The sequence below is a fragment of the Cryptosporidium sp. chipmunk genotype I genome (assembly GCF_004936735.1).
Source record: "Cryptosporidium sp. chipmunk genotype I strain 37763 chromosome Unknown contig_14, whole genome shotgun sequence".
In the NCBI taxonomy this organism is placed as follows: domain Eukaryota; phylum Apicomplexa; class Conoidasida; order Eucoccidiorida; family Cryptosporidiidae; genus Cryptosporidium; species Cryptosporidium sp. chipmunk genotype I.
This window is the reverse complement of record NW_027125584.1, coordinates 1-24,498: the sequence shown is the minus strand read 5'-3', so window position 1 is coordinate 24,498 and position 24,498 is coordinate 1. Positions and strand designations below refer to the sequence as shown.

General features: G+C 35.2%; 8 protein-coding genes across 8 annotated transcripts; 5 read left to right on the top strand and 3 right to left on the bottom strand.

Moving 5' to 3' along the window:
* Positions 1-728: 728 nt before the first annotated feature.
* ELE39_000895 (uncharacterized protein) lies at positions 729-1,742 on the top strand (the record flags this gene model as incomplete). The annotated part of the gene is made up of 1 exon (XM_067343935.1): positions 729-1,742. One exon carries the CDS (start codon positions 729-731, stop codon positions 1,740-1,742), a length of 1,014 nt encoding a protein of 337 aa, XP_067202654.1.
* A 540-nt stretch (positions 1,743-2,282) lies between these two features.
* On the top strand, positions 2,283-6,134 carry ELE39_000884 (uncharacterized protein; the record flags this gene model as incomplete). Its single annotated transcript, XM_067343924.1, has 1 exon — positions 2,283-6,134. One exon carries the CDS (start codon positions 2,283-2,285, stop codon positions 6,132-6,134), a length of 3,852 nt encoding a protein of 1,283 aa, XP_067202643.1.
* Positions 6,135-7,306: 1,172 nt separating this feature from the next.
* ELE39_000873 (uncharacterized protein) lies at positions 7,307-11,134 on the top strand (the record flags this gene model as incomplete). Its single annotated transcript, XM_067343913.1, has 1 exon — positions 7,307-11,134. One exon carries the CDS (start codon positions 7,307-7,309, stop codon positions 11,132-11,134), a length of 3,828 nt encoding a protein of 1,275 aa, XP_067202632.1.
* A 774-nt stretch (positions 11,135-11,908) lies between these two features.
* Positions 11,909-12,820, bottom strand: ELE39_000862 (uncharacterized protein; the record flags this gene model as incomplete). Its single annotated transcript, XM_067343902.1, has 1 exon — positions 11,909-12,820. The coding sequence occupies one exon, from the start codon at positions 12,818-12,820 to the stop codon at positions 11,909-11,911; it is 912 nt and encodes a 303-aa protein (XP_067202621.1).
* Positions 12,821-13,414: 594 nt separating this feature from the next.
* Positions 13,415-14,731, bottom strand: ELE39_000851 (uncharacterized protein; the record flags this gene model as incomplete). Its single annotated transcript, XM_067343891.1, has 1 exon — positions 13,415-14,731. One exon carries the CDS (start codon positions 14,729-14,731, stop codon positions 13,415-13,417), a length of 1,317 nt encoding a protein of 438 aa, XP_067202610.1.
* A 256-nt stretch (positions 14,732-14,987) lies between these two features.
* Positions 14,988-15,750, bottom strand: ELE39_000815 (U3 small nucleolar RNA-associated 11; the record flags this gene model as incomplete). Its single annotated transcript, XM_067343855.1, has 2 exons — positions 14,988-15,350; positions 15,406-15,750. 2 exons carry the CDS (start codon positions 15,748-15,750, stop codon positions 14,988-14,990), a joined length of 708 nt encoding a protein of 235 aa, XP_067202574.1.
* A 692-nt stretch (positions 15,751-16,442) lies between these two features.
* On the top strand, positions 16,443-17,267 carry ELE39_000704 (oxoglutarate malate translocator; the record flags this gene model as incomplete). Its single annotated transcript, XM_067343744.1, has 1 exon — positions 16,443-17,267. One exon carries the CDS (start codon positions 16,443-16,445, stop codon positions 17,265-17,267), a length of 825 nt encoding a protein of 274 aa, XP_067202463.1.
* A 689-nt stretch (positions 17,268-17,956) lies between these two features.
* Positions 17,957-24,475, top strand: ELE39_000593 (uncharacterized protein; the record flags this gene model as incomplete). The annotated part of the gene is made up of 1 exon (XM_067343633.1): positions 17,957-24,475. A coding segment is annotated over one exon (6,519 nt), but the record flags the coding sequence as incomplete, so codon positions are not given.
* Between the last annotated feature and the right edge of the window lie 23 nt (positions 24,476-24,498).

Sequence of the window (24,498 nt, the reverse complement as noted above, 5' to 3'; positions counted from 1 at the left end):
ATAATTTAAACTAAGAAAATTTATTGAGAAACTCATCATTTCAAAACTTTAACAACTTAATCAAAAAATCCAGCTTTTCTGGCACGTAGGCACAGTATTTACAAATTAGTTGCATGCACACATGCAATTGCATGTGGACAAGGGCTATTAAATATAAATGGATTAGGGAGCCGAGTAAGTTTGTTTCGAATGAAGTTAAAAAATCAAGGGTTTTGGATTCAAAATTAAACAAGAATCAGGGATTAGCATTCTAGTGTTTTGAAAATAAATAGGTGTTTTATTAGGTCTGTGTATTTTTTTTTTCTTATTTAATAATTCCTTTTACTAAATATTAGTGCACCATCACACATCCCCCCCCCTTCCTAGAAATTAATATTTAAAATATTACATGAATAAATGGCGAGGTAAATTGTTGGCTTAAATATACATGAACTTATGAATGAGATCAATTAAATCTTCCAAATATAATTATGGATAACTGTGGAAAAAAGAGATGAAATTCCTCTATTGGAAACTAAAAAAAAATTTCCCACCAAATCACTTTATTCACTCTAATTCGAGTAATTTACAAGCGCCCGAGTTGAGATACAAGGAAATGCAAATAATGCATTACTTATACTGAAACTTGAAAGTAAAGAAAACACTTTTATCAAGTTTTTAGTTGCTAAATATTAATACTTTGCCTTTAATATAGACCAGCTCTTAAAACTCAGCTCTTGCAACAAGTTATGAGATTACTTGCCATTCTATTTCTTTTTGAACTTATCTTTAGAGCAACAGCTCAAGACGTAATACTTGAATCTGAAGAGGGTCATCATAATAAGGATGATAATGGAGTTTCAGACTCAGATAATACTGTTGAAGTCACAAAAGTACCAAATTTCATCTTATTATGTGCTTTAATTCCCCAAATCCCAGGATGTCCTTGTGATCCTCTATTAGAAACTCGTCCAACATTTTATGACTTCTTGCCCTCAGATTGCTCATGTTATGACTCACAACAAAGTGGATTTTCTAGTCCTCCTTGCTTTTGTTCAAAACCCGATTCTGATGAATGTAAGTGTTTGAGTGGATTAAGTAGTTTGGACGAAGAACATGATAGAATGTGCATTGTCTCACCACTAACTTACGTAACCCCATATGCAAACTGTACCTCCTTCTTAAACCCATTAGGAGAAGAAGGCCTCTGTAATGGAGATTCTGAGCTTTCTGAACACTGTGTGACATTAAAGTCTTGTAGAAGATTAACTCCAATTTCCATTGAAGAAAGCACAATTCAGGACAAATGTGTGGCAGATCCCGAATCGGAAGGTTGTCCATGCTCAGCAGATCAGCAAATTACTGATGAGGATGCCCTCATTTGTAGCTGCTACAAGAATAACAAGAATCCTGGTTGCCCATGTGATGTCCAACCAGATTCTCCAATCTGTCAAAAGTTTATTGAGTTACTCACAAATCCAACTTCAACTAGTAGTACAACTACGACTTCGGAGCCTGTTGAAACAAAGAGTTCCAAAGAAACCGAAACCACTACAAAATCCACTGAAAATGAAACAAGTTCTATCAAGAAAACGGATGATGAGAAGACTAGAGAAATCGATGATATTGTCCCACATAACAAGACCATCATGAAAGATGCAGGAACTAATACTGAAAAAGATGACTCATCTCCTGCCTTTAAGGCATCAACCAACCTTTACGTACCAGTTATTTTTGTTTTGTTATCAATGCTCATTCTCTAAGCGTAATAGAATTGGATGGTTGTCATTCATATAAAAATTTCAATTTCAAATACACCAAAATCTAATTTATCCTTTTCTAAAATAATATAAAGTTTTGGGGAAATAGAATCTATTTTATCTTCTAGATTTTTTTCGTTTAAGATTCTTAAATTATAGTTCTCGTGTGTAATTTGTCTTCAGTAAACATTTCAAGGTTTTTTGAGCCTACCAACCATTCAACTACTTTACAGTGAAGATTGGAATCATTTATTAGGTTGGATATTGACTTTCAAATTAAAAGAAAACCAAACATTTTGGTACAATTGCTATCTACTTTATCCATTCTATTTTTTTTCTTTAATTATTTGTGTGCATGTCTAACACACATAAGAGGGCGGTATAGCTAATTTTGACTTTAAGTTAATATCTCAGAAATCCAGAAAATAAAAGAGTAAGAATTTGTTATGCATATACTTTCTGAATCAAGCACGGCTCGCCATATATGTGACAATCCTAGAAATATTTTGCAAGTTAAAAAGAATTCATAAGAGATGAAAAACAATGTTTGAAAAATCAGGTTTTAATTTAATATTTAGTTTAATTCTATTGAATTTGGCGTTCCAAATATGTTATTCAGAAGATATAGGTAGAAATTATGAGGAAAGTTCTAATTTAGTTTCTTGTTTTGATCCTCCTTTTGAAGGTTTAGAAATTCCTGGAAGGGGAATCTTTATGGTCCACAAAGGTCATAGGCTCATTCCTTTAACAACCTCAGAGAAATTAGAGTTTTGTGATAGCCCAAGAAATTTATTTGAGATAGAAAATGATATATGGGACAACTCCATTATGATTCCCAAGGATTACGAAGAATTCTCTCAACTTATTAACGAAGCAAAAGATGTTGCAGAGAAAGATGAGCAAATTATTTCTGCTCTCAATGACCTTTTAATAGCGGATGGTGGCGCCAAATCTAACGAGAAAACTGACAATATTGGCATGCATGTGGCTAATGAGCCAATCATTATACCGGAGTATGCATTTCCCTTGCATGGAAATAGTCATCCACATACACACACAGATATAATAAATAAAAGTGATGAAGAAATATCAGATTTTGAGGATTCTTCATTATTGGATGATTTGGATATACCTAAAAATGATAATGATGGAGTGAAAATGAGGATTTTTATGTTCAAGGAGTTTAGTATGGATTACTTGGCAAGAAAAGGGCTCCCATTAAATATTAATGAAGAAGCAATGTATACTCCAGAAAACTTTGAGTTTTTCAATTCGAACTGGCCATCAAAGGAAAAAGAATTAACAATTGAGATCCTTCCAAACTCAATTTGGAGGGTTTTTTTGGCGAGTGGTATTCTTACATCACAAACAGCTACGAGTATGAGTGAGGAAATGAGAAAGAATTTGGTTTTAGAGTCTTTGAATCTTTTCTTTAATGGGTTGGAGAGATACTACTTACAGAATATGGACTCCGAGTTGACCCCTAAGTATTATCTCTACTTGAGTGGGCTTGGTATTGAAAGTGCCTTAGATACAATAAAATACTATAGAGAATCTGAAAAGCTCCCTAAGGAATCTGGGGTGGATAATTCTTTAATGAGTAAGAATAATGATAAAGAGTATATTAAATCACAGGAATTGACTTCAAATGATTTATCTACTTCGTCAATAACTTCTTCATCATTAGAAGTTCCTGAGACAATTGAAGAATCAAGTATTCCAAGATCAGTATCTGGGGCAAATAAACTGTATGAGAATAATATTGTAGCTATTGATACTAGTAAAGGTGAGAAAGTTTCACAAAAAAGTATTAAAAGTGAGGAGACTCAAGCAACGGAAATAAATTTAAATACTCAACTTGAAATGTTTGGCAGACTGAGAATCAGGTGGTTTAGTGTATTTGTAAATGATTACTTGGGAAGACTTGGGATAAACTTTGCAATATCAAAAGAATATTGTGAGGATTCTTCAACAATTGAGTTTTTCAAAACTGAAATTGGGGTTTCAGAAGGTCTACCGGAAGTTATTTGGAATATGTTCATGAAAAGTGGATTTGGAAGACAATTCCCAGACACTACAAGTGAAGCGGAAAAAATTAACATAGTTAATGATATTTGGATGATGTTCAATCAGGTAGAAAGACAAATGTTTAAAGGACAAGTTAATACTGAGGATTACTTGTTAAAAAAGGATTTATTTGATGTGGAAATAAGAGAGATTATGAGACAATATTGGGACGGAAACCTAAGCGATACAGCAAACAAGTTAATTCACTTATCAAAGAAAAGAACGGGTACTCAGGAGAATAGTGAGATTAAACCCATTTTTGAGGATGAGCTCATTCAAAATCAGGAAAAGGAAATTGGAATATTCAAAGTGGAAAAAAGTAAAAGTAGTGATGAACTTAGTAATACTACAAAAGAAATCCCAGAGATGTATAATATTGGAAGTGAGATTGAATACTCAAGAACAACAGATTCTTCTAAAAAGTCGGAATTAGGTGACAAATCAGCTATAGGTAACAAGAAGGGTAGAAATAAGAAAAGAAAGAGTAAAAACAAAAAAAATAAAAGAGGAAAAGCACAGAAGAATGAATCTGCAGATAAACATGGAAATGAAAAGACATCGGGAATTTTAAACAAAGCAAAAGAATTCTTAAACTCATTTAAGAAAGAGCCTGAGGTTCTTGTTAGTGAAAAATCCAAGGAGAAATCTCCATTAAATGATCTGTCTTCAGAATCTAGTTCCGAAGATGTTGAAAAAAATAATGATTTTTCATTAAACTTACTCAACTTTGGATCTCCAATTAAGGAAGAGTCAGAAAAGACTGAGTTTTCCGAAAAATTTGGATTAAATACTCCGTTTGAAAAATCCTTCGAGAATTCACAAGAGTTAAAACAGCTCGGGAAAGAGTCTTCTCTCCATTCTCAAAAAAAAAATGAGTTAGACGAAAAATCAGGTAATTTGGAGAAGATTAATGAAATTAAACCAGAAAAAAGTGAATTTTCAACAAGTTTAAAGGAGGTAGCTGAAGAGCGAGAAAAAATTGACTCATTTGAACAATCACCAAAGAAAGAACCAAGTCTGGGTGTTTTTCCAGAAAATACAATAATGACAAATTTATTTGAGGATATTCCACTTGCGGAAGAATCAGTTAATAGTGAAGATTCTGTTAAGTTAGAAGAAAATGAAGATATTATTAAGACAAAAGATCAAATTCCCGAAGATACTGATGAAAAAAGTATGGGAAAGGTTAATAATGGATTGAGTTCTCATTATGAGACAACATCTGTTCTAGGAAATGAAGATTCTGAGAATAATTCTGTACCGAATTACCAAGAAAAGAGTAGAGTAGACTACGAACCAACGAGGGAAATTTCAATAGTCGAACCTTCTACTTCAGGTCAATATTCACAAAAAGAAGATGTTGATGCTTCAGGGGAAGAAACTAAGAAAGAAGATTCCAAAGCAGAAGATGCTGATATCTCAGATAAAGAAAAGCCAATCAAAAAGAAGTTTTCAAAAATATTTGAAAATAAGTTATCATCATTATTTGCAAACACAAAAAAGTTTTTTGGCTTTGATAAGAAATCATCTAAAGAAAACAAAGTTTCTACAGATCTAGTAGAGGAGAATCAGCATCAGGACTTAGATGTTCAAGATGAGTACGAAAATCTAACAAAAATGATAATTCGCTTTATTCAAAGTTACGCAGCTTTAAGATACAAATTTACGAGTGAAGAAGTGATTGATAACTCTTTTAATGAAATCAATGAAATAGTTAAATCTTCTGTGCACTTTCACCAAGGAACAACTGAATTTGATAACGTGGATATGGAGAAGGCCATTAAAAAGATAGCAGGAACATTGGGAGGAGGTAGTTTCACGGCTTTGAAGTCGATTGGTTTGACTGCTAAGGATATCACGGTAAACTTGAAGCGTTATCTAATAAAATTATTTCCTACTGAAAGAACTGAACAGCAATATAAAAATAATAAAAAGCTAAACACAACCCATTTTTGGTTAAAACAGTACTTCACTCAGGATTTGATTAAAGAAGGGATGATTCCGGAACAATTGGAGCGACCTTTCATTATTGAGACAAGCCAAGATCTAGTATCAAAGGCCAACGATCCAAAATCTATTGAAACTAGGGCAGAAAATATATGCAAAAAAATTCCTTCAATCTTGAAAAAATTCTTCGACATATCCTTGACTAAAAAAATCAGTCATACAGATTTGGACTGTATAGCCGTGGCTACAGTGAACGAGCTCTATGGTTTTTCCTTGAGTAATTCATTGTACCTCTTTTTGTTTGCCTATAAAACAAACTATTGGAGATTCTTAACACCAGATATCTCCGTCTCGATTTCTCAGGTCTTGAAAGACGAATAATACAACTCCGCTACTACGAAAGCGAGGGAGAAAAAGCATTATCCAGAATCTAAAATTTATCACACCAAAATCTTTTAAGCAACTACAAATACATCTAGATCTTGTCTCTGACTTTACTTCACCCAGCAACTATTAGGCAGGGTGCCCGAGTTGGTCTAAGGGGTAGGTTTTAGGCACCTATAGGTAACTGCGCGGGTTCGAATCCCGTCCCTGTCAGATTTCCTTTTATAATCAAAAACAATATTTCTCTAGTTTACTATATAATATTGCAATAATTGGCAATATTTTCTAGTCCAAAGTTATAAAACCACATTTAAATATATTTTAACAATAATTAGTAAATTTTTTTTTCTAGAATATATTGTATTTCAAATTAAATAAAAATTTTAAGCCGTTTTGTTAAATTTTGTTCACGCCTTTCCGCACCTCTTTTTATTCCTGCATTTATGAAAAAAGTAATTCTGTATTTCAATTATTACTCATTTTGCTCTTTTTAATTGTATATCTTTTAATCTGGTTCAAATGCACGCATGTGCATGCAAACCTTTTTTCACAATTTTCTAACCTTTTTTACTATAGTTAGATATCCGTCAACCCGCCTAAAAGCCAAACCTTCAAATTGTTAACAAAACGTCAATGCCCGCCACATTTCGGCGGGAACACAGGTACCAAGTTAATTAGATGTCAAATAATTTTGGATGAAAATAAAAAAAGAAAATTTTTCAAAGAAAGAGAAAAAGAGAGAGAGAATAATGATTATAATTGAGAAAAACTTTGGATGTAAATATCTCAAATTAGTCATTAAAATTCCACTTATGGATCTTTCTACTGGAAAGTGAGAATTTTCAGTTTAATGGCCGAATTTACTAATATTTTGACATTACACTATCTACATGTCACAGAGACTGACTGGCGGTAAAAAATACATCGTGCTAATAAAAATCAATGGATATTTACATTCGTTTTAAGTCTACTACTAGTGGTAAAAGGATATAAAGGAGAGTATCTAGAGGTATCTAAATGGATTTGACTCGCATTGAGAGGCCTGCAAGCAAATTCGTTGATTTTTGCATTAAAAGTTCATGCATTAATTATATTTGTTTTTTTTTTTATAAGCAAAACAAAATAAATTAATTTTTTTAGAATTAAATCAAACTTTATACAAAACAGAAATGTTGTCAAAACGCAAGTTGGCAGTAATCTTGCCAATGCTCTTCGAGCTGGCGATGAGTTACGACTATTATTATCCAATGGATCATATTCCATTGGAGCATAGACCAACTAATCATTGGGGAAGGGAAGGCCCAGCTGATAGTGAAAAGATTGTTAAGATTGGTGGAATTGGTGGAGGTTACTATGGAAGACCTGTTCCAGGATTGAGAGATTATGAGAAGGGAGATGCTAAGGAGAGAGCTTTTGGATCCAAGGCCAAAAGTTACCCATACGTTTTTGAACCCGAACGTACTTTGTCTAAAGATACTTTGGCTCCACTTCCTTTAGAAGCTCGTATAAGAATGATGAGAGAGTCTTTCAGAGAACATATTTATAATATTACTGGACAAGTACCGACTTTAAACGAGGTGAAAAAGATGAAGAGCCAATTTATGAATTATGTCAAGCAAGAATTCAACATTACTGATTCAGAGGTTAAATCTCTATTTGGCGTTGAAACCACTAAAAAGGTTGATGGAGTATTACCCAAATATTTACTGTTTGATGATATGGACAAATTCGACTTTGACCCTGAAGAAGCTCTCAAGTATATGCCACGCATTCCAATTAACGCTACTAAAGAGGAGCTTGACGCCGCTTATCTCAAAGCTTGGGAAATACTTGGAAAGAGTAACAAAAGACTTAAAAAAGTATACCAAGAGTATCGTCGTAAATATCTCGAAAGGAATCCACTTGGTCCAGTTATGACCGAAAAAGAATTCCTTTTATACTCAATTAAGCTTAGAGAAAGAGAAGCTTATAAACTTGGTTTCGTCCCAGCAGAAGCAGAAAGTGACCCAATTTCTAGAAGTATTGAGATATCTTATTTCCTCAGAGACGCTCTTAAAGACGATTACGAGAAATACAAGTCTAGTTCTCCAATAGACAGATTTGCAAATGCTACAAACTTTGTCAACGATGGACTATTTAATGATGATTTAATTCTCGACAACTTTGATCCTCTTGACAAATCTGTACCATCACCTACCTTGCCATCTCCTTATGAACCAATTGAGGGCAGAGCCTGGACAGATACCGTTTCAAACTCTTCTATCATTAACATACCTGACGCATACGATAAGATTGTTAGGGGAGAAGCAGTGTATGATAATCATGGTAAATTAGTCTACAAGGCTGATCAGTCCGGTAGTCAATTTGGTGACGATGACGGAAGTCATTCTGATGATGCATTTTATGGAAGTGGTAACGGCAAACGATCCAGTAGCACTTTTGCTGATCAAGCTTCAGGTGAGGACGGAGACGAGCTAAGGGGTGACCAGGGCTTATCAAGCTCCTCGACTCCTTTCCACAAACTGGCCAGAGTTAACAAATATAACAATATCAAGTCTCCCTCTCAATTACTTTTTGAGAGATCAGAGTATTCCACTTTAGCTCAAAAGAGAGTAATAGACAGAATTGACGACTACACTTTGATCAATGTTAAAGATATGAATTGTGCACAAATGTCGGCATTACACACATTGATGTTCGAAAACTTATCTACAAATGCCGATATAAAGGAAGAAGCAAAGTATTTCAAACAGTGCCTTGCAGAACAGGGAGGAGATGTCGGAACAAATTCTGAAGTTTATAGGGAGTTTCTATTCAATAAGCTTGAAAATTCCCTCTTTTTCATCCCAAAGACTATTTACATGGGTGAGGCAAATAAACAAAAAATACTTCCAGTCTCTGCAACGGGATTTGAACTAGTAGAAAACTCAGATGGTATCGCGAAAATCCGTCATATTGCTACGGACTTATCGTTTAAAGTAGACTATTCCAGTAAAGACAGTTTCTACTTAAATGGATACCTTGGAAAGCTAAAGAATCTTCCCGCGGATAAATTAAGTAACTTCTTCACAACAGGATGGAAATTAAGTGACTCTCAAGTCCCATCTCCCTACAGATTTGTTTCTAATATTGACGACAAAATTTCTAGTTTCAACAAATTCGAAGGCTCTCTTGCTCAATTTAGAGACCATATTGGGTCTTCTGCTGACGCAAAGAAAAAAGATATGGCGGGAAAAATCACGGCCCATTTGGCGCGCAACTCCGAATTATTGAAAAGGTATGAAGAATCTAGAAATGAGTATATTAGAGCCCAGAAGAAGTTGCTGGATGAATTGAATAAGTCCAAGTCAATTCTCAGGACTAAGGCAGTTTTGGAGAATGTGAATACAGTTTCAGATGCTTTGGGAGGTTCAGCGACGGGAGTAGATGTGTCCAAGTATGTGAAAGAGTCAGACAGGGAAAAGTTTGGTTCTTTCTTTGAAAATAGAGATGAGTTGAAAAATGTTATTGAGAAGGAGCACGATACTAATTTAGATGAACTTCGAAAAGTCAAGAAGGAGTGCCGGGATAACTTTAGAAAACTCGAGGATGCTTGTGATGACTTGATAAAAGATTCTACTTTGATAAACATAAAAATAAGTTCATTGAAGGATAAGACTTCATTGAAGGTTTTGGAATCTTTGGATAAAAGACAGGGAATAGGAAATCAGATACTGGATGATTTGGCCAAGTTGGGGGAATTGAATAATTATCTTTTAGATAATGCAGATGCTGTCTGTTCTGTTGATATTAACAAAGTGGAACTTAAGGACTTCAAGAGCAGCCCAGAGATATCTAAGATGTTGGATACTGAGACATTTGAAATTTTCAGTGGAGATAAGAAGGTATCAGATTTTAAGAAGTTGATAGACAGCAGCAATGTTTCAACAAGGTATTATATAGAGGAGCCAATGAATAGCGGTTATATGGGTTCTGATGAGGATGATGAAGAAGATGATGTTAAGAAGAGCAAGAAGGTTTCAGATAAGTCAGGAGAGAAGTCAAAGAAGTCTAAAAAATACTCTACAGACTTCAAAGGTAAAGTAAAATTGGTGTTTGATGAGGCTTTGACGATTATTGAGGAACATGTTAGAGATTTGTACCTTGCAGTTAAAGACAGAAAAGAGAGGATGACGGAGCTGTTAAAGCTGGAAACTTTCTTGATTAGAGAGCTCTCGAGACATCGTAAATCCTTATCGGTTGTGATCAACAGAATGGTGTTGCCGGAGGACGAGCTCATCGACGAGAATGAGAATGATGAGCTTAAAATGAGGATTTTACTCAAGATTCATGAAGAGAAGACAAAGTTGATGTATGTTAGAGAGGTGCTTGACAAGTTATATTTCTACCCACACTTCTATGGAGTCAAGCCTAGATTTTCTTTGAGACTGAGAGAGATGGAGGAAGAAGGCATAATGTCCAGATTTGGCTTCACTTACTTACCAAAGTTCAGATTTGATGAAGACGAGCGACCAATCAGTATTTATGGGTTTAGAAAGCTAGATCATTTTGATATGAGACGTGATTACTATAATAGACTAATTTCGGGTTTCGAGTATGACTTGGGAAGCTACAGATTTGATTTAGAGATGATGAGTTTATTGGAGAGTATGAATTACCCAGAACTGAACAGATTGCTTTACTCTGATGAATACATCGAGTCTAGCATCTTCACAAAGAGGACAAAGTTGATGAAGGTATTGAAAAGGTTAATATTTAAGGAGACAGACAGAGATTTGAAGAGATCCTTAAAGAAAGCCTACTTTGAAATTAAAGGATGGTTCGATAACTTAGTTGAATTTGAGAGGGATCAATATGGCAGTTCAGCCATGGAGTCAGTTTTTTCTGAATCCAGATTTTCAGAGGATAAGGAGAAAAGTGCAGTAGTCCTCTCAGATGGAAAGGGCTCAGATTTAAGTTTCCCAAATAAAAAACACAGAATGAGAAGAAACAATTAGACGAGACTAATCTATTTATTTTTTCACAGATGGCCTAAGTTCTTTGATTATTTGTTTGTTTTGAGAGTTTGAATTTATTACTAGAATTAATTAAAAATGTGATATTCGCATGCATTATTTATTTGAGCGGTCCAAGGCCTAAAAAGCAAGACTTACTTCACACAGTCATCAGAACGGATGTGATTGGGGATCTGGGATTTCTCAAAAACATCTTGATGACACCTAAATTTAAATAAAAGTAATTGATAAAATAAATACAGAGATGCCTTTTGAAATAAATTGACATTAAGCTAAAATATAGAATCCTATTTTTTCCCGCCAAAGTTGGTCAAGTTTTTGGAAGGGAATCAATAGGATCTATCCGGTCAGGGATTTTAAAGAGGAAAAGCAATTAGAAGTCCCGTCGGATTGATGAGCACACAAATTTTAGGTAATTTTATTCAGGTCAATTTCAAGAATGATTAGCTCTTAATTTTAGTTTATCTACTAGGTTTTATCGAAACTCCTTTATTTGATTCCTTTCCTTTTTCTTTCCTACCCCTGACTCTTGTTATAACACACAGTTTGCAAAATTTGCATTTAGAACTCGAGTAATATAGGAAGTTGTAGTGAAAGAGACTACATTTCTTCGCTTTGAATCCTATTTATTAAAGAACAACATTTTTTTTGTTCTCATATTTCAATTCTCTGTTGAATAAATTCTATATGAACCATTTATTAAAGCATTTGTAAATAAGAAGTGGCTACGCGCCAGATTGTGTGCATGCATGAGGCCTACTTTTTCTTATTCTTTTTAGGTTTTGGATTTTTTAGTGTGAGAATAATATTGTCGGGGTAAATAGCGGATGGAACAGAGATCATCAGATTTTCGTCTTCAGGTCTGCTTAGATCACACCTAGGAACTTGAGGAACAAGTCTCGTGTTGCAACAACTAATAAGCTTTGCCTTGTTGCAAAAAGTTGGGACTGAGATACAGGAAATATCATATTTACTTTCTTTGAACTTTCTATTAGGTAGAATCTTGGCATTTGTTGACTTGTTGATAGGGATGATTTTGACATCTTTGAGGTCTTTGGCATTTTGTTGAATTTGGTTACTCAAAGGAGAAGATTTGGTTTTGGTGGGAATTTTCCCAGATTTAGGTGACTTTTTTCTTTTAGGTTCATAAGAGACTAGAATATCATCAGGATAGAGGGATTGGGAGACTGAAAAGTCGGATGAACATCCTTTTCCGAGAATACCTCTTGCAAGGGGTTCATCTTCGCTATCAGAGACGTATCTATAAGTTTTGGATGCATTCGTTTGCTTTAATCCTTTAACTTTCTGATTAGGTTTCATATTTTGGTTAAACTGATTACCATTAATATTGGATGCCGTACACTGCATGAGTGATGTGAAAATCTTGGTAACCATATCAACAGAATTTTGGTCATCATTATGAGCGATCCCTTTTTCTTTAGCCTTAGAGCTTCCTGAACAATCTTCACATTCACATTCACTTTCTTCTAGATCATTCTTTATAACTTTAACCTTTGCACCAGAACTTTGTTTGGAAGGAAGAGAAGGAGAAGAAGTAGAATAGGACACCTCTTTCTTTGACCCATTTAAGTTTTCATTCAAATGCCCAAAAGCTATGCTCATTCCGACATCAGTGCCTGGAAGTTTGAGTTCTAATTTCATTACCATTTCCTTATAAATTTGATTTCTTCTGATATATAAGTTTGGAATCTTTAATTTTCAATAATTTAGACAGTGACACATAAATCTATTTAAAACAGATAGGAAAAGGGAAGAGGCTTTATCAAAATATAAATATATACTTTTGTTTATATTATTTTGTTTCTACAATGTATTACTGTAGCTTGGTGATCTTAAGTTTCAAAACATTATTCGACTTATTTGATAACTTTTGAGCCAGAAAGTACTCAGCTCTCTTGTTCGACTTATTCCCTATTCGTAGTCACTCTTGATAAATCTTTAAAAATTCTATACTTTATTCTTCATATAAATACTCGAAAATTTTAACATTATATCTTTTATGCAAATTTTACACAAATTTGTACATGAGCACATTTGACTATATTTATATTATATATATATATATATATATATATATATATATAAACATACAATACATATTATATGTATATACTAAATAATTCTATTACTTATTACTATACTATACATGAATGAAAGTTACCGTTTTGCATGTCATGCCGCGAACAGGCGCGCATCTCATGTGTGGCGCCTTCATAGAAAGTTTTCTTTGGAAATGACAAATTAATCAGAAACAATTTCTTTTTTAAAACGGGTAAATTGTTGGATTCCAGTCGGAGATGGTGAAGCATTTTTTTCTTTGTATTTCTCATACATTTGTTCTTGTACTGATTTACTTTCATGTTCCAGACCATTTTCCATTACAAAGGTTCTGAAGTCTTTTTCTTTCTTTTCCCTGAGTGATTTAAAGACCTTAACTATTTCGGGAACCAATTCGTTTTCCACATTGACTGCTTCAGGACGTCTAAGCGGGGGAGCTTTTACCCATTTTTCTTTAGCTGGCCTTTCACCCATCTGTTTTAATACGATATCAAATAAGGCTCTCTTTTTGTCAACTGGCTGAACTTCTTTTCGAATGTTTTCTTTCTCAGTCTTGACTTCCTTGGCGTTAAGAGATTCCAGACAGTCGTTGAGGGCCTTATTTGCATTATCTCTTTCGGATATTAATTCTGCAAGCTTACTTTCAAGCTGTTTCTTTTCATTTTCTAATGCTGCTTGTTTTGCACTGTAGTCCTCAACACTGGCAGAAAGAGTTTCAATCTTTTCCCTAAGTTTCAATGCTTCCGATTCTTGATGTTCTTTGATCTTTTCTAGTTCTTTTTCTTTCATTTGAAAGTTTTGAGTCTTATGATCGATTTGTTTTTCTAATTCGGAAAGGGACTTTTCTTTAGATTCCAGTGTGGTTTCCCTAACTTGTAGCCTTCGTTCCAATGTAGTGATTTCTGTCCTCTGTTCATTTATAGCCCTTTCCTTTTGGGCTAACATATTTAACAAGGAAGCATTTTGTCTTTCTTTTTTCATTAAATCTTCTTCTAAACTCTTTAGCTTGGAATTAGAGGAGTTTGTCTTTTGTGATTCACCCTCAATTTTGTCTTTAAGATCCTTGTTTTCAGCCATTAATGCCTTAATCTTTTGGGCTTGACTTTTAACTTCTTCATTCAATTTCTCATTTGCCTCTTTCAATGATTGTATTTCTGCCAAATATTTATTTTTAGACTTTTCATATCCCACAGGTGCATGAACAAATCTATACTTTGGGATTAGAGGTTTGGAGCGAGATAGCTCTTTCTCTGGAGATTCGTCTGGGGATGAACTGGAATCTTGCACCACAGTAGTTTGAAGATGTCTAAAGTATGACCCTGGGTTTGAAGAGGACACATATGGGGGTTGTTCTTTTTGAACAAATTTGACACTTTTAAGCTCTTTCTTTTGCCTAGGAAATGATGCCTCAGAAAAGAGCGTGTTTAAAGAGATGAAAGTGATTACAAAGAGTATTAGTGGGATAGTCTGGACCTTTAATCTTTGGCTAAGGCAAGCCATTTCTTAATATTGAGATGATTTTTCTTTCTCTTGTTAGACAACTTGGAATGCGCTATAGAGAAGCAAAATTCGAAAGAACTTAATTCAAAATGCGAGATGACACCACAACTTTCAAATTAGGATTACAAGAAGAAATTGAGTAGACAATAATTAATATAATCTAAAAATTACCCCTCGAATAGAAAAATGGCGGGAAGATATAGGGGAAAAAAATACTTGTGCAGGTAAGTAGTGAATAAATAAAAATAGGAGAATATCACTTTTTTCTTTTTGGATACCAAACAAACTCAGTGTTTCCGTTCTTGGTTACAACCTTCTTCTTCTTTCCTTTGGATTTTAGGTCTCTCTGTAGCTCGAGATGTTTGGATACTTTGTCCAGTTTCTTAGATCTGGCAATTGTTTCATTAAGAATTTTATAAGATTTTGTGATATTTTTAACGATTTCGTTTGAAAGGTTCTCAGAATTTGGAAAGGAAGCCTGGTCTTTAAGTTTTTTTGTATTGCTTTTGTTTTCCTGCGGATTGTTTTCCAGTTGTTTGTGCTCATCATCAAAGAATACATGGCTTCTTTGCATATTTTGGCCAAATAATGTTAACTCTTTTTCCATTCTTTCAATTTTCTAATAAAGTATGAGTAAGGCAAATAGATAGGTAATAATTTAAGAAGCAACTTACCTTATTATCAATGGATTTTCTAAAATGAACATATGTCAGGTTCTGACTCTCTGCAAGCTTTCTCTCTTCAGCACTAGTAAGGCCTCCATTTGGAAGGCCAGATCCAATCTTTTTGTACCTTCCATTTTCCAGTCTAGAATTTACCATCCCGAAGTCAAACTCATCCGGATTTCTTGTTCTTGCCTTTTCTGACAAAGACTTTAAGAGATTTTCCTTCTCATGATACCTTTTTGCTCTTATCTTATAGTCTTTCTTACGCTCCAAAATCCCAAACCTAAGTCTGTTCACCGGAGTCGCTCTCTCTAAGTGCACTCTCCTGTGGATTGAGTGCTTTAAAGACGACATTTCCAATCTTCCTCAATTTTACTTTTTCTTTTTAGTATATTTTTTTTTTAACCTCTTAAAGGAAAAGGCGGCAACTACTTTTGACTTTTTCTTTTACTAGGACTCCAATTATTCAACATGTTTGAAGCAGAGTAGGCGCCAAAACATGTAAGAAAAAAAACATCATGGGACAGTAAAAAAAAAGGTATAAGGATTATTAGAATTAAGATTTTAATTGGCCCAGATATTTTGTTTTGAGATGTGGTATGTTAATTATTTATTATTTAGTACCGTGAATAAATGAGTCTCCTGGCTGTGTTTATATTTCATTTTTTTTTAGTGAAGAATAAGAATGTTTTGGTTTGTATCGAGTATTTGACAGAAAAGAATAAAAGGTAGGGAGAAAAAATATTATGATTTTTTTGGAAGCTTGTTTTGTTCGAATAATTATTAAAAGATGACACTATTGAGAGAAGGGCTGGCAAAAAGATGGTTTAAAGTGCTTATGCCATTCATAAATGGAGGGATTTCAGGATGTATTGCGACAATATGTGTAAGTTGGAGTATAAGTTCAGTTTCCGTCTTTCAGGAAGTCTGAAAGTTATAGCTAGGTTGAGAACATATATACATTGTTAATGCTATTCAAAAAAAAAATAATTTTAATTCACATTTTTAACTCTTAGATTCAACCAATAGATCTTATCAAGGTACAAATGCAGCTGCAGAACTTTGAAGGATCTTCTAAGCCAACTCTTCCCTTGTTAGTTAGAGATATAATTAACAGGAATGGGATTTTGGGACTTTACAAGGGCTTAGATGCAGGGTTAATCAGACAACTAACTTATTCCACCGGAAGATTGGGGTTTTTCAGATTATTATGCAATTACTATAAGAATAAAATGGCTGATCAGGGTTACAAAACCTTTAATCTCTCTTTCGGGACCAAAGCCTTAATTGGATTAGCTTCTGGAGGTATTGCTTCGTTTATTTGCAATCCCGCAGATTTGGCCTTAATCAGGCTACAAACCAATTCCATGCTACCTTTAAGTTTACAAAAGGATTACAAAAATGTGATGGAAGTTATGAAATATATAATTAAAGAAGAGGGATTCTTCTCTATGTGGAAAGGGTCTGCACCATCTATAATTAGAGCAATGTCAATTAATATGGGAATGCTTGCGACATTTGACCATTTTATTGAAGTATATCACAGATGGACAGGATCTGAAAATAATCTAGTTTTTGTCAAGGTTCTTTCATCTATTTTTTCTGGCGCAGTTGCAAGCATAGTATCTCTTCCTTTTGACACGATAAAGACCCAAATGCAGAAACAGACCGTTGACGAGGAAGATTCCGAGGCTTTAATAGCTAGGTACAGGGACTGTCATTTAACTAGTTACAAGAAGGTAATCACACACATATACAAAAACCAAGGATTTAGCGGCTTCTTTAAAGGGTACTTAACGTACTATTTCAGAATTGCTCCGCATGCAATGATCACTTTACTTTGTATGGACTGGCTTAACAACAAATTCTAGTCATTTTGAAAACCCATTGATGGGTTTTCTAAGTTTTTTTGATTAGTGTGTTCTACTCTTCTTCTTTAGTGGATTGGAGGTTGCTGTGGTGAAGTTGTGTGGTTGAAAATTTGTTTCTGAATTCACCGGTTTCGGAAAGGCTGCTGTTCTGAAGGAGGTGTGGTGAGATTCAGGAGTTTGTGTTGAATTAACCATGGCTTCCTCACTAAAGAGGCGGCATTTTCGGATTAGTTTTAATTATTTTTAATCATTTTCTTTCCCTTCTCAATACATTTCCCGCCCAAACCAATCTACTTGCATGTACAAGTTTAATAGATCTACCGCTTGCATGCATGCAATTTAGTGGGTAAACAGAATTTGCATGGATTTGCTGATTTAACGGCATACACATCCATAAGGGTGGCAGGCCGATAAACTTTTTTCTTTTTTCTGGTCGATGCAAGTGCATTGGGAAATTTGGTATTTTTGTTTCAAGATAATAACAAGATATTGCTATTGGGAATAATTATAGCTTTGTGGTATATATAGAAATAGAGATATAGTTAAAAATTAAGTTATATGAATCAAAATAATTAGACGGAACAAGAGTTTTGAGGATCAAGGATTTTAAAGAAAGTTAAAGATTATTAAATAATTATTAAGCCAGAACTCTGAGAAGGGAATTAATTAGTGGGTAAGAAGACTGGAAGATGGGTAGATTCTTACTCACTTCAACTGCAGTCACATTGCTTTCATTTTGGAGTTTTTGTGCGGGAATTGGGTTAAAGTCTCCGAGTACAAGCTCTGGAAGCAGTGGACCTTTGGTAACAGTATTGGATACTAAGAGAAGTGTTGAAATAGTACACTCAGGAGCTGTCAAATACAGTATTAACCCAGGATATAATGGTTCTATATTGGGAGGAGGAGAGCTTGTTGTAGGGAACGATTTACTTCTAGGACTGGTTGAACCTGAAGGCCAAGGTCTGGCGGATAGCTCAAAGACTGGCCTCAGGATTTTAGAGAGTAGAGGAAGTGAGGTTCAGGTAGGCCTGTTTTTGGGGTTTCCTTGTCTATATGAGAATGGAGATAGTGGAATATTGGGCCCGGGTAATACTCATATTACGATAAATAATATATTGACTTGCATAAAGTTGTTCAGGGATCATGATATTAAACATGATGATATAAGATATTTATTTTGGAAGATGAGGGATTATAGTTTACAGAATTTAGAAATGATCAAGTTGCATTCGAGTGAGATAGTGGTCGATTCTAATGCCTATTTGCCTATAATTTTTCGTGGATTGCTTCATGTTTCAGCAATATTCAAGTATTCAAAAAAGTACAAGAATTCATCATCATCACTTTTAAGTGCATTGGACAGCTCTCTAAAAGGTAGTTTGATTGTTGAGATTAAACCGATTTACAGTGATTCAGAACTGAAGTTAGAGCTTAACTTAAATGTTGGGACAAGCTTTACAGGGAGTATGAGCACATTGGTAAAGGAAAATACTCCTTTTGCAATAGCTTCAATAGCTAAGGAGGGTAAAACTCATATGGAAAACATTGTTGCTCCTTGTAATGGTTCAATTGTTTGGCTTAGTGAAAGATGGATGCAGTTTGGAAAATCTTCAGGATTGAATATTAACCAGTCTAATACTGGGTATTATGGAAATAAAGACTACATGGAAGAGAATATGTTAGTTATAAAGTGTGATTCAACTCCTTCTTATATTGTTTCAGCGACAAATTTCAATATAAGATATCCAAAGGATATTTTAGTAAGTGATAGGTTTGGCCAGGTGAGTGAATGGTTGGTAAAAGAGTACATGAGAAGCAACCTGAATTTGATACAGGTTAACAGTAGTAATATGCCATTAAGTCTCAGAAATTCCTTGATTTCCAAAATAAAGGCTGCTAAAACCATGGATGAATTAAGAAGTACTTTGATAAGCTCAATGAAGAGTTATGGCCTGGATTTAAGCTTGCTACCAAATATTGCTTTGCCTAAGTCTAACGAGGGTGAGGATGAGGAAAGACCCAAAGAAGTAATTCTTAGAGAAGAAAAGGTTTTGATGGAAAGATTAAATGATTCAAAATTGTTACTTAGAAGCAAAATGGCTCCTAAAGCCAGAATGTCAAGTTTCGAGAGAAGAGTTAGAAGTGGAAGTACTCCTGGAAACAGTTACAAGTACAACATCGAGAAAAAAAGCACTGAGATTTACGGGGACGACCAAACTACAGTTCCAAGGTGGGAGGGTTTGGCAGCTGCAGGATGGAATAACATGAGGAGCGACGAGAAAAGAATTAACCTTAAGGCTGCAAATTACTCTGGGAAGGAAATCCAGATATTCGGTCCAAGGCCATGGAATATGGATTTTATGAGTTTGGATATAGTTAGAGTGTTGTCTATGTATTACTATGGAGATATCAGATATCTTCTTTCCAACGAGTTTCTGTATTTGTTTAGAAAGTTTGGAGAATCCGACAGTTACAACGCCTACACCTCTTCCTTAATGAGGTATTCTGTGGAGATGTTTGTTATAGCAGGGATGTTTGTCAGTGGAGAAGAAGGGAATGAGACTCTTTTGGGAACAGTTACCATTGAATTCATGGCTGAACTCAAGAACAGGGAGCCAATTCAGGTGAACATATTCTCGATGCATACGGGAGTCGTCAAGCAGGTAATTGCAACTTCGACAGTTGCATGCTCTTTAGATCCATTGGTCGTGATTAGTTCAGTTGAGAACGAAATCCATAACGCAAACTTATACTTTAGTATCAACTCTGAGCAATTTGATGAAGATTACATTTTTTCAGGTCCTCCAGGACAGAGGGATTACTTGACTTATCCTCTTTCCCAAAATCAGAAGTTGTTGAGTAAGGGAAATATTCAGACCAGAACTGATTCTAAGCTAGATATGCTTAACAGACACACCTATTTGTTCCCTTTCCAAAGTAAAATTGGCATGCCGTTACACTCGGGGCCCAAACCAAATTTGTTCAGTCTGGAAAACGAGAACATCGAGAATATTAAAATGCTCAGACAGACCTTAAATAAGGAAAACAGAGAATTTTTGGCTGAAAGGGTAAAGTTAATTCGAGATTTACAAGAGTTATTTATTCCTCCAGCATCGGATGATCCCATTCCAATCTTTGTATCCTCAGTGTTAAAAAAAAAAGTTCTTAAAAGATTGAGAAAAGCCAAGTCCAAAAGCATTGCAAACAAGTTAGTGGAGGTGATAAGGAGTAAAAAGGAATCTATTGACGAAAGTTTTTTGGGTGGTTTTAAGACGAGGCTAGAGCTTTCTTGGATGACAAATGTTCAAAACCTCAAAAGGGTTCCCAAAAAAAGAGCAGCTCGTGTTGCCAAGAAGCTTAGTTTGTTCGAGAAACTTAAGCTTAAGAGAAAAGTTAAGACTGAAAAGGATTTAAAGAAGAAGAGTGCCTTAATTGCCAAAAGGGTTAAAATGCTAAAGAAAATATCAAGTCAAAAACGTCTTTCACCCTCGGATAGATATCCGGGAGATGGAGGCTCTATTACTCCTTCTGCTAGAACTTTCCCTCTTGAACGTAGACCTCGCGGAACATCATTACAAACCAGAGTTAATTCTGCACCTTCAGCTATTAGCCTAACTAAGATTCCTTTCTATTTACGCCAAGAATTGATACCGTCATCAGTTATTTCAAGAGAAAAGCCTGGATCTATTTCTGTGTTGAAGCCGAAGAAAAAAAAGCCAAAACAAAAGGCTAAGCATCGACCAAAACGTCCACTTTCTCCATCCAAAACTTCAGGAATACCGACAGAGTTTGAACTGGTTAAGAGTACAATTGGACCAGGTTTTCCCTTTACATCTAGATTCTTCCTTCAGCGAGATTTTGAGTTAGAGAGGAGCTCTTCTATCGAAGATAGAAGCGTGCAGATAGTGTCTGATAGCGAAGAAGAGAAGTTTGGATACAAACACGAAGATAAGAGTTATTCCCAAGTAAAGTCTTTGTTGAGGCTGGAGAGTTTGAGGATAAGGAATTTGAGGTCTGAGTGTAGCACTTATCAAAGAAATTTGAATACAGCACTTGATTTAAAAAATGGGATATTGACAGACATTATGAATTCAAGTCTTATTGGGGATGTAAGGAGTTTATTATCAGACGTTGTGAGGTTGACAAACCAATACCAGGAGTGCCTTAAGAAGTTAGCAGGATCCATTCTTGCAATTAAAGGGCTTGAAATTCAGGCTAGGTCAATTAAACAGAACTTCTCAAAAAAATTGGATAGAATTGGTAGAGTAAGAAAAAATTTACATAATAAGTATAAGAAGTGTAAAAGCGAGTTAAACAAAGTTAGAAAGAATTTTTACTCTTTGGTGAAAAGCGAGGTATCTGCTAGAAGAACTGGCCGAACAATGAATTCTCAGGATTACCAGAATTTAAAGGAAGAATTTAAAAAGTATCTTCAACTTGAAAGGAGGTGTCAGGGTATTATGGCAAACTTAAGAAAAGAGGATATGAGTATTAGTGAAACGAAGATGAATAGATACGTGATGGCAAGTGGTTTCGAATCTTTGGTGAAAAGAGACTTGGAATTGTTTAATAAGTCTTTGCTTTATTACAAGGTTACTGTAATGTACATGATGATCATTTTATCTTTGGAAAAGTTGATATTATCAACATATAGAACATTATTTGAGAACAGTTTTTCAACATTAAGCACATCAGTTCAACAACAGCAAATCACAGAGAGTCTTTCGGACTACTTTAAGACCCAGGTAAATCTTGAAAGGCTGAAATTCGAAGAGAAAGTTGTCCATTGTGATAACTTGGTTCGAGCAGGACTACACTCTATTGTAGTTGCAAAAGAATTATTGCTCAAGGCTACATTATTGTTAGAAATGTTTGAAATCAATTTTGAAAGTTTGGATGCTGGAATGGCATCCTTACTAGCAATTTTGTCATTAACTACAAATAATAGTAGTTTAACTCAGGTGGAAGTTAATTTACAGTTGAATTCAGAGTTATTGAAGAAGAGTCAGGTAGTTGCAAAGAAACAGCGCAATATATTAACAAAATTATTAGGATATACTATGATGACAAGACGATTAGATCTTGAGACTTCAATATTGGAAAACATGAGACAATTACTGGAAAGCGAATTAAACGCCTTGAATGCGTTAGCAAGCGAAGAAGGGGAGGATAACAGTTTAAGAGTGAAAGAGGAGGCGAGAACTTTGGCTTATAGTGCTAAGCTGAAAAAAATTGCAAAGAAACTTTTGGCAAAGATAAAATTATTACGCCTAGCTGCTTCTCGCCTTAGTGAGGTGAACAAGTTTGAAGAGAAGAGGGAACAATTTATTGAGATCTTGAATACAATGAAGAGACTGAATCCTGGATTAAACTTGGATAATTTTGTGACAGATACGAGCGATATTCAGACAAGTGACGTAAGTAGAGAAGATTCTGAACCAGGTAACTCAGAGAATAGTATTGTTTCAAACACTTCTGAAGATAACGGCAGGCTTCTGACCTCTACAGTGATTACCAGGATTTCGAATTCATTGATAATGATAGATAGGGAGATGGAAGAAGGCTTAGTTGCTAATGATGGAGGTTTAAGTGGTGCTGGAGTGAGGATGATAGAATTAACCGTGGAATTAACTAATAAATTGGATGAGTTGAAGAGAATTTCTAGTTCCCGAAATAACAAGGGGAATTTATCAGAAGAGATGAAACTAAAGGAAGAGATTTCTAAACTTCTTAAAGAGGCAGTTGAACTAAAGAGATTCTTCACTCAGTTCACAGATGCTTCATTTAAAGTTTTTAGAAGGAATGTATTTTTTTCTTGGCCAAAAACCAGGTTAAGAAGAAGGTTTCTGGATGCTGATAGAAGGCAAAAGATGGAGGAAAATAGAATGAGGAGAATGAATAAAGAAAATGCAAGAGGGGGAAAATATGAGATATGGAGCGATCCACAGCATCCTCAAGCAGAATCTGAGTTGAAGTTGTTGGATGAGTTTGGAAAAGAAGGTGAAGACATTAGAGGAGTTGATACAAGTGCAAGTAGTTTAGATTTGAATAAAGAAAAGGAGAAAGCAGCAAAGAAAGAGAAGAACAAGAAGGGAAAGAGACCATCAAGAAAGTCTAAATCTAGTAAAAAGGGAAGCAAAGCATCAGAAGATAAGTTACTGGAGAAGTTTGGAGGAGATGGAGAGGATATTAAAGGCCTTGAAACAAGTGCAAGTAGTTTAGATTTGAATAAAGAAAAGGAGAAAGCAGCTAAGAAGGATAAGAGCAGGAAGGGAAAGAGACCATCAAGAAAGTCTAAATCTAGTAAAAAGGGAAGCAAAGCATCGGAGAGTGAATTGCTGGAGAAGTTTGGAGGAGATGGGGAGGATATTAAGGGCCTTGAAACAAGTGTAAGTAGTTTAGATTTGAATAAAGAAAAGGAGAAGGCTACAGAGGAGGAGAAAGCCAAAGAGAAGGGAGGTGGTGGAACAACAGCAGGAGAATTATTAACGGGCGGAGTGGAGGGTTCTGAAAAGTCAGACAGGGCATCTGAGTCGAAGTTGTTGGATGAGTTAGGAGGAGATGGAGAGGATATTAAGGGCCTTGAAACAAGTGCAAGTAGTTTAGATTTGAATAAAGAAAAGGAGAAGGCTACAGAGGAGGAGAAAGCCAAAGAGAAGGGAACTGGGGGAGCAACAACAGACATAGTGGGAGGAGGTGAAGAAAAAGGAGAAAATATCGAAGGAGTGCAATCAAGTGAAAGCATAATAGATTTGGTTGCAAAACAGGTAATTGAAGAGATGAAAGAAGAGCACAGATCCAAAAGAGGGAAAAAGACCAAGGTATTGAATAAGAGAAGGGTATTGGATAAACTTAGATCTAAGATGCAAAGTTCTCAGAAAGACGAACAGTCCTCTTCATATTCGGATTCATCAAGTGGGGCGAATCATAACAAGAAAATTTTTGGATCTAGAAGGCATAAGAAGCGGGGAGTTGACAAGAGACAGCCTAGAGAGGACAAAGCTACAAAATCAGGATTAAAGGGAAAGAAAGGGGGGTTAGGACTTAGAAGGAAATCGGAAAGTTCCGGAGTTCAAAAACCAATACCAGCCCCAGGGACTTCACCGGTTCCAGCAACTCCAGCGACTCCAGGAATTCCGATTTCAGCAACTTCACCAGTTCCTGGAACACCACCAACTCCAGGTATTCCGGTTTCGGCACCTTCACCAGTCCCAGGAACTCCACCAACTCC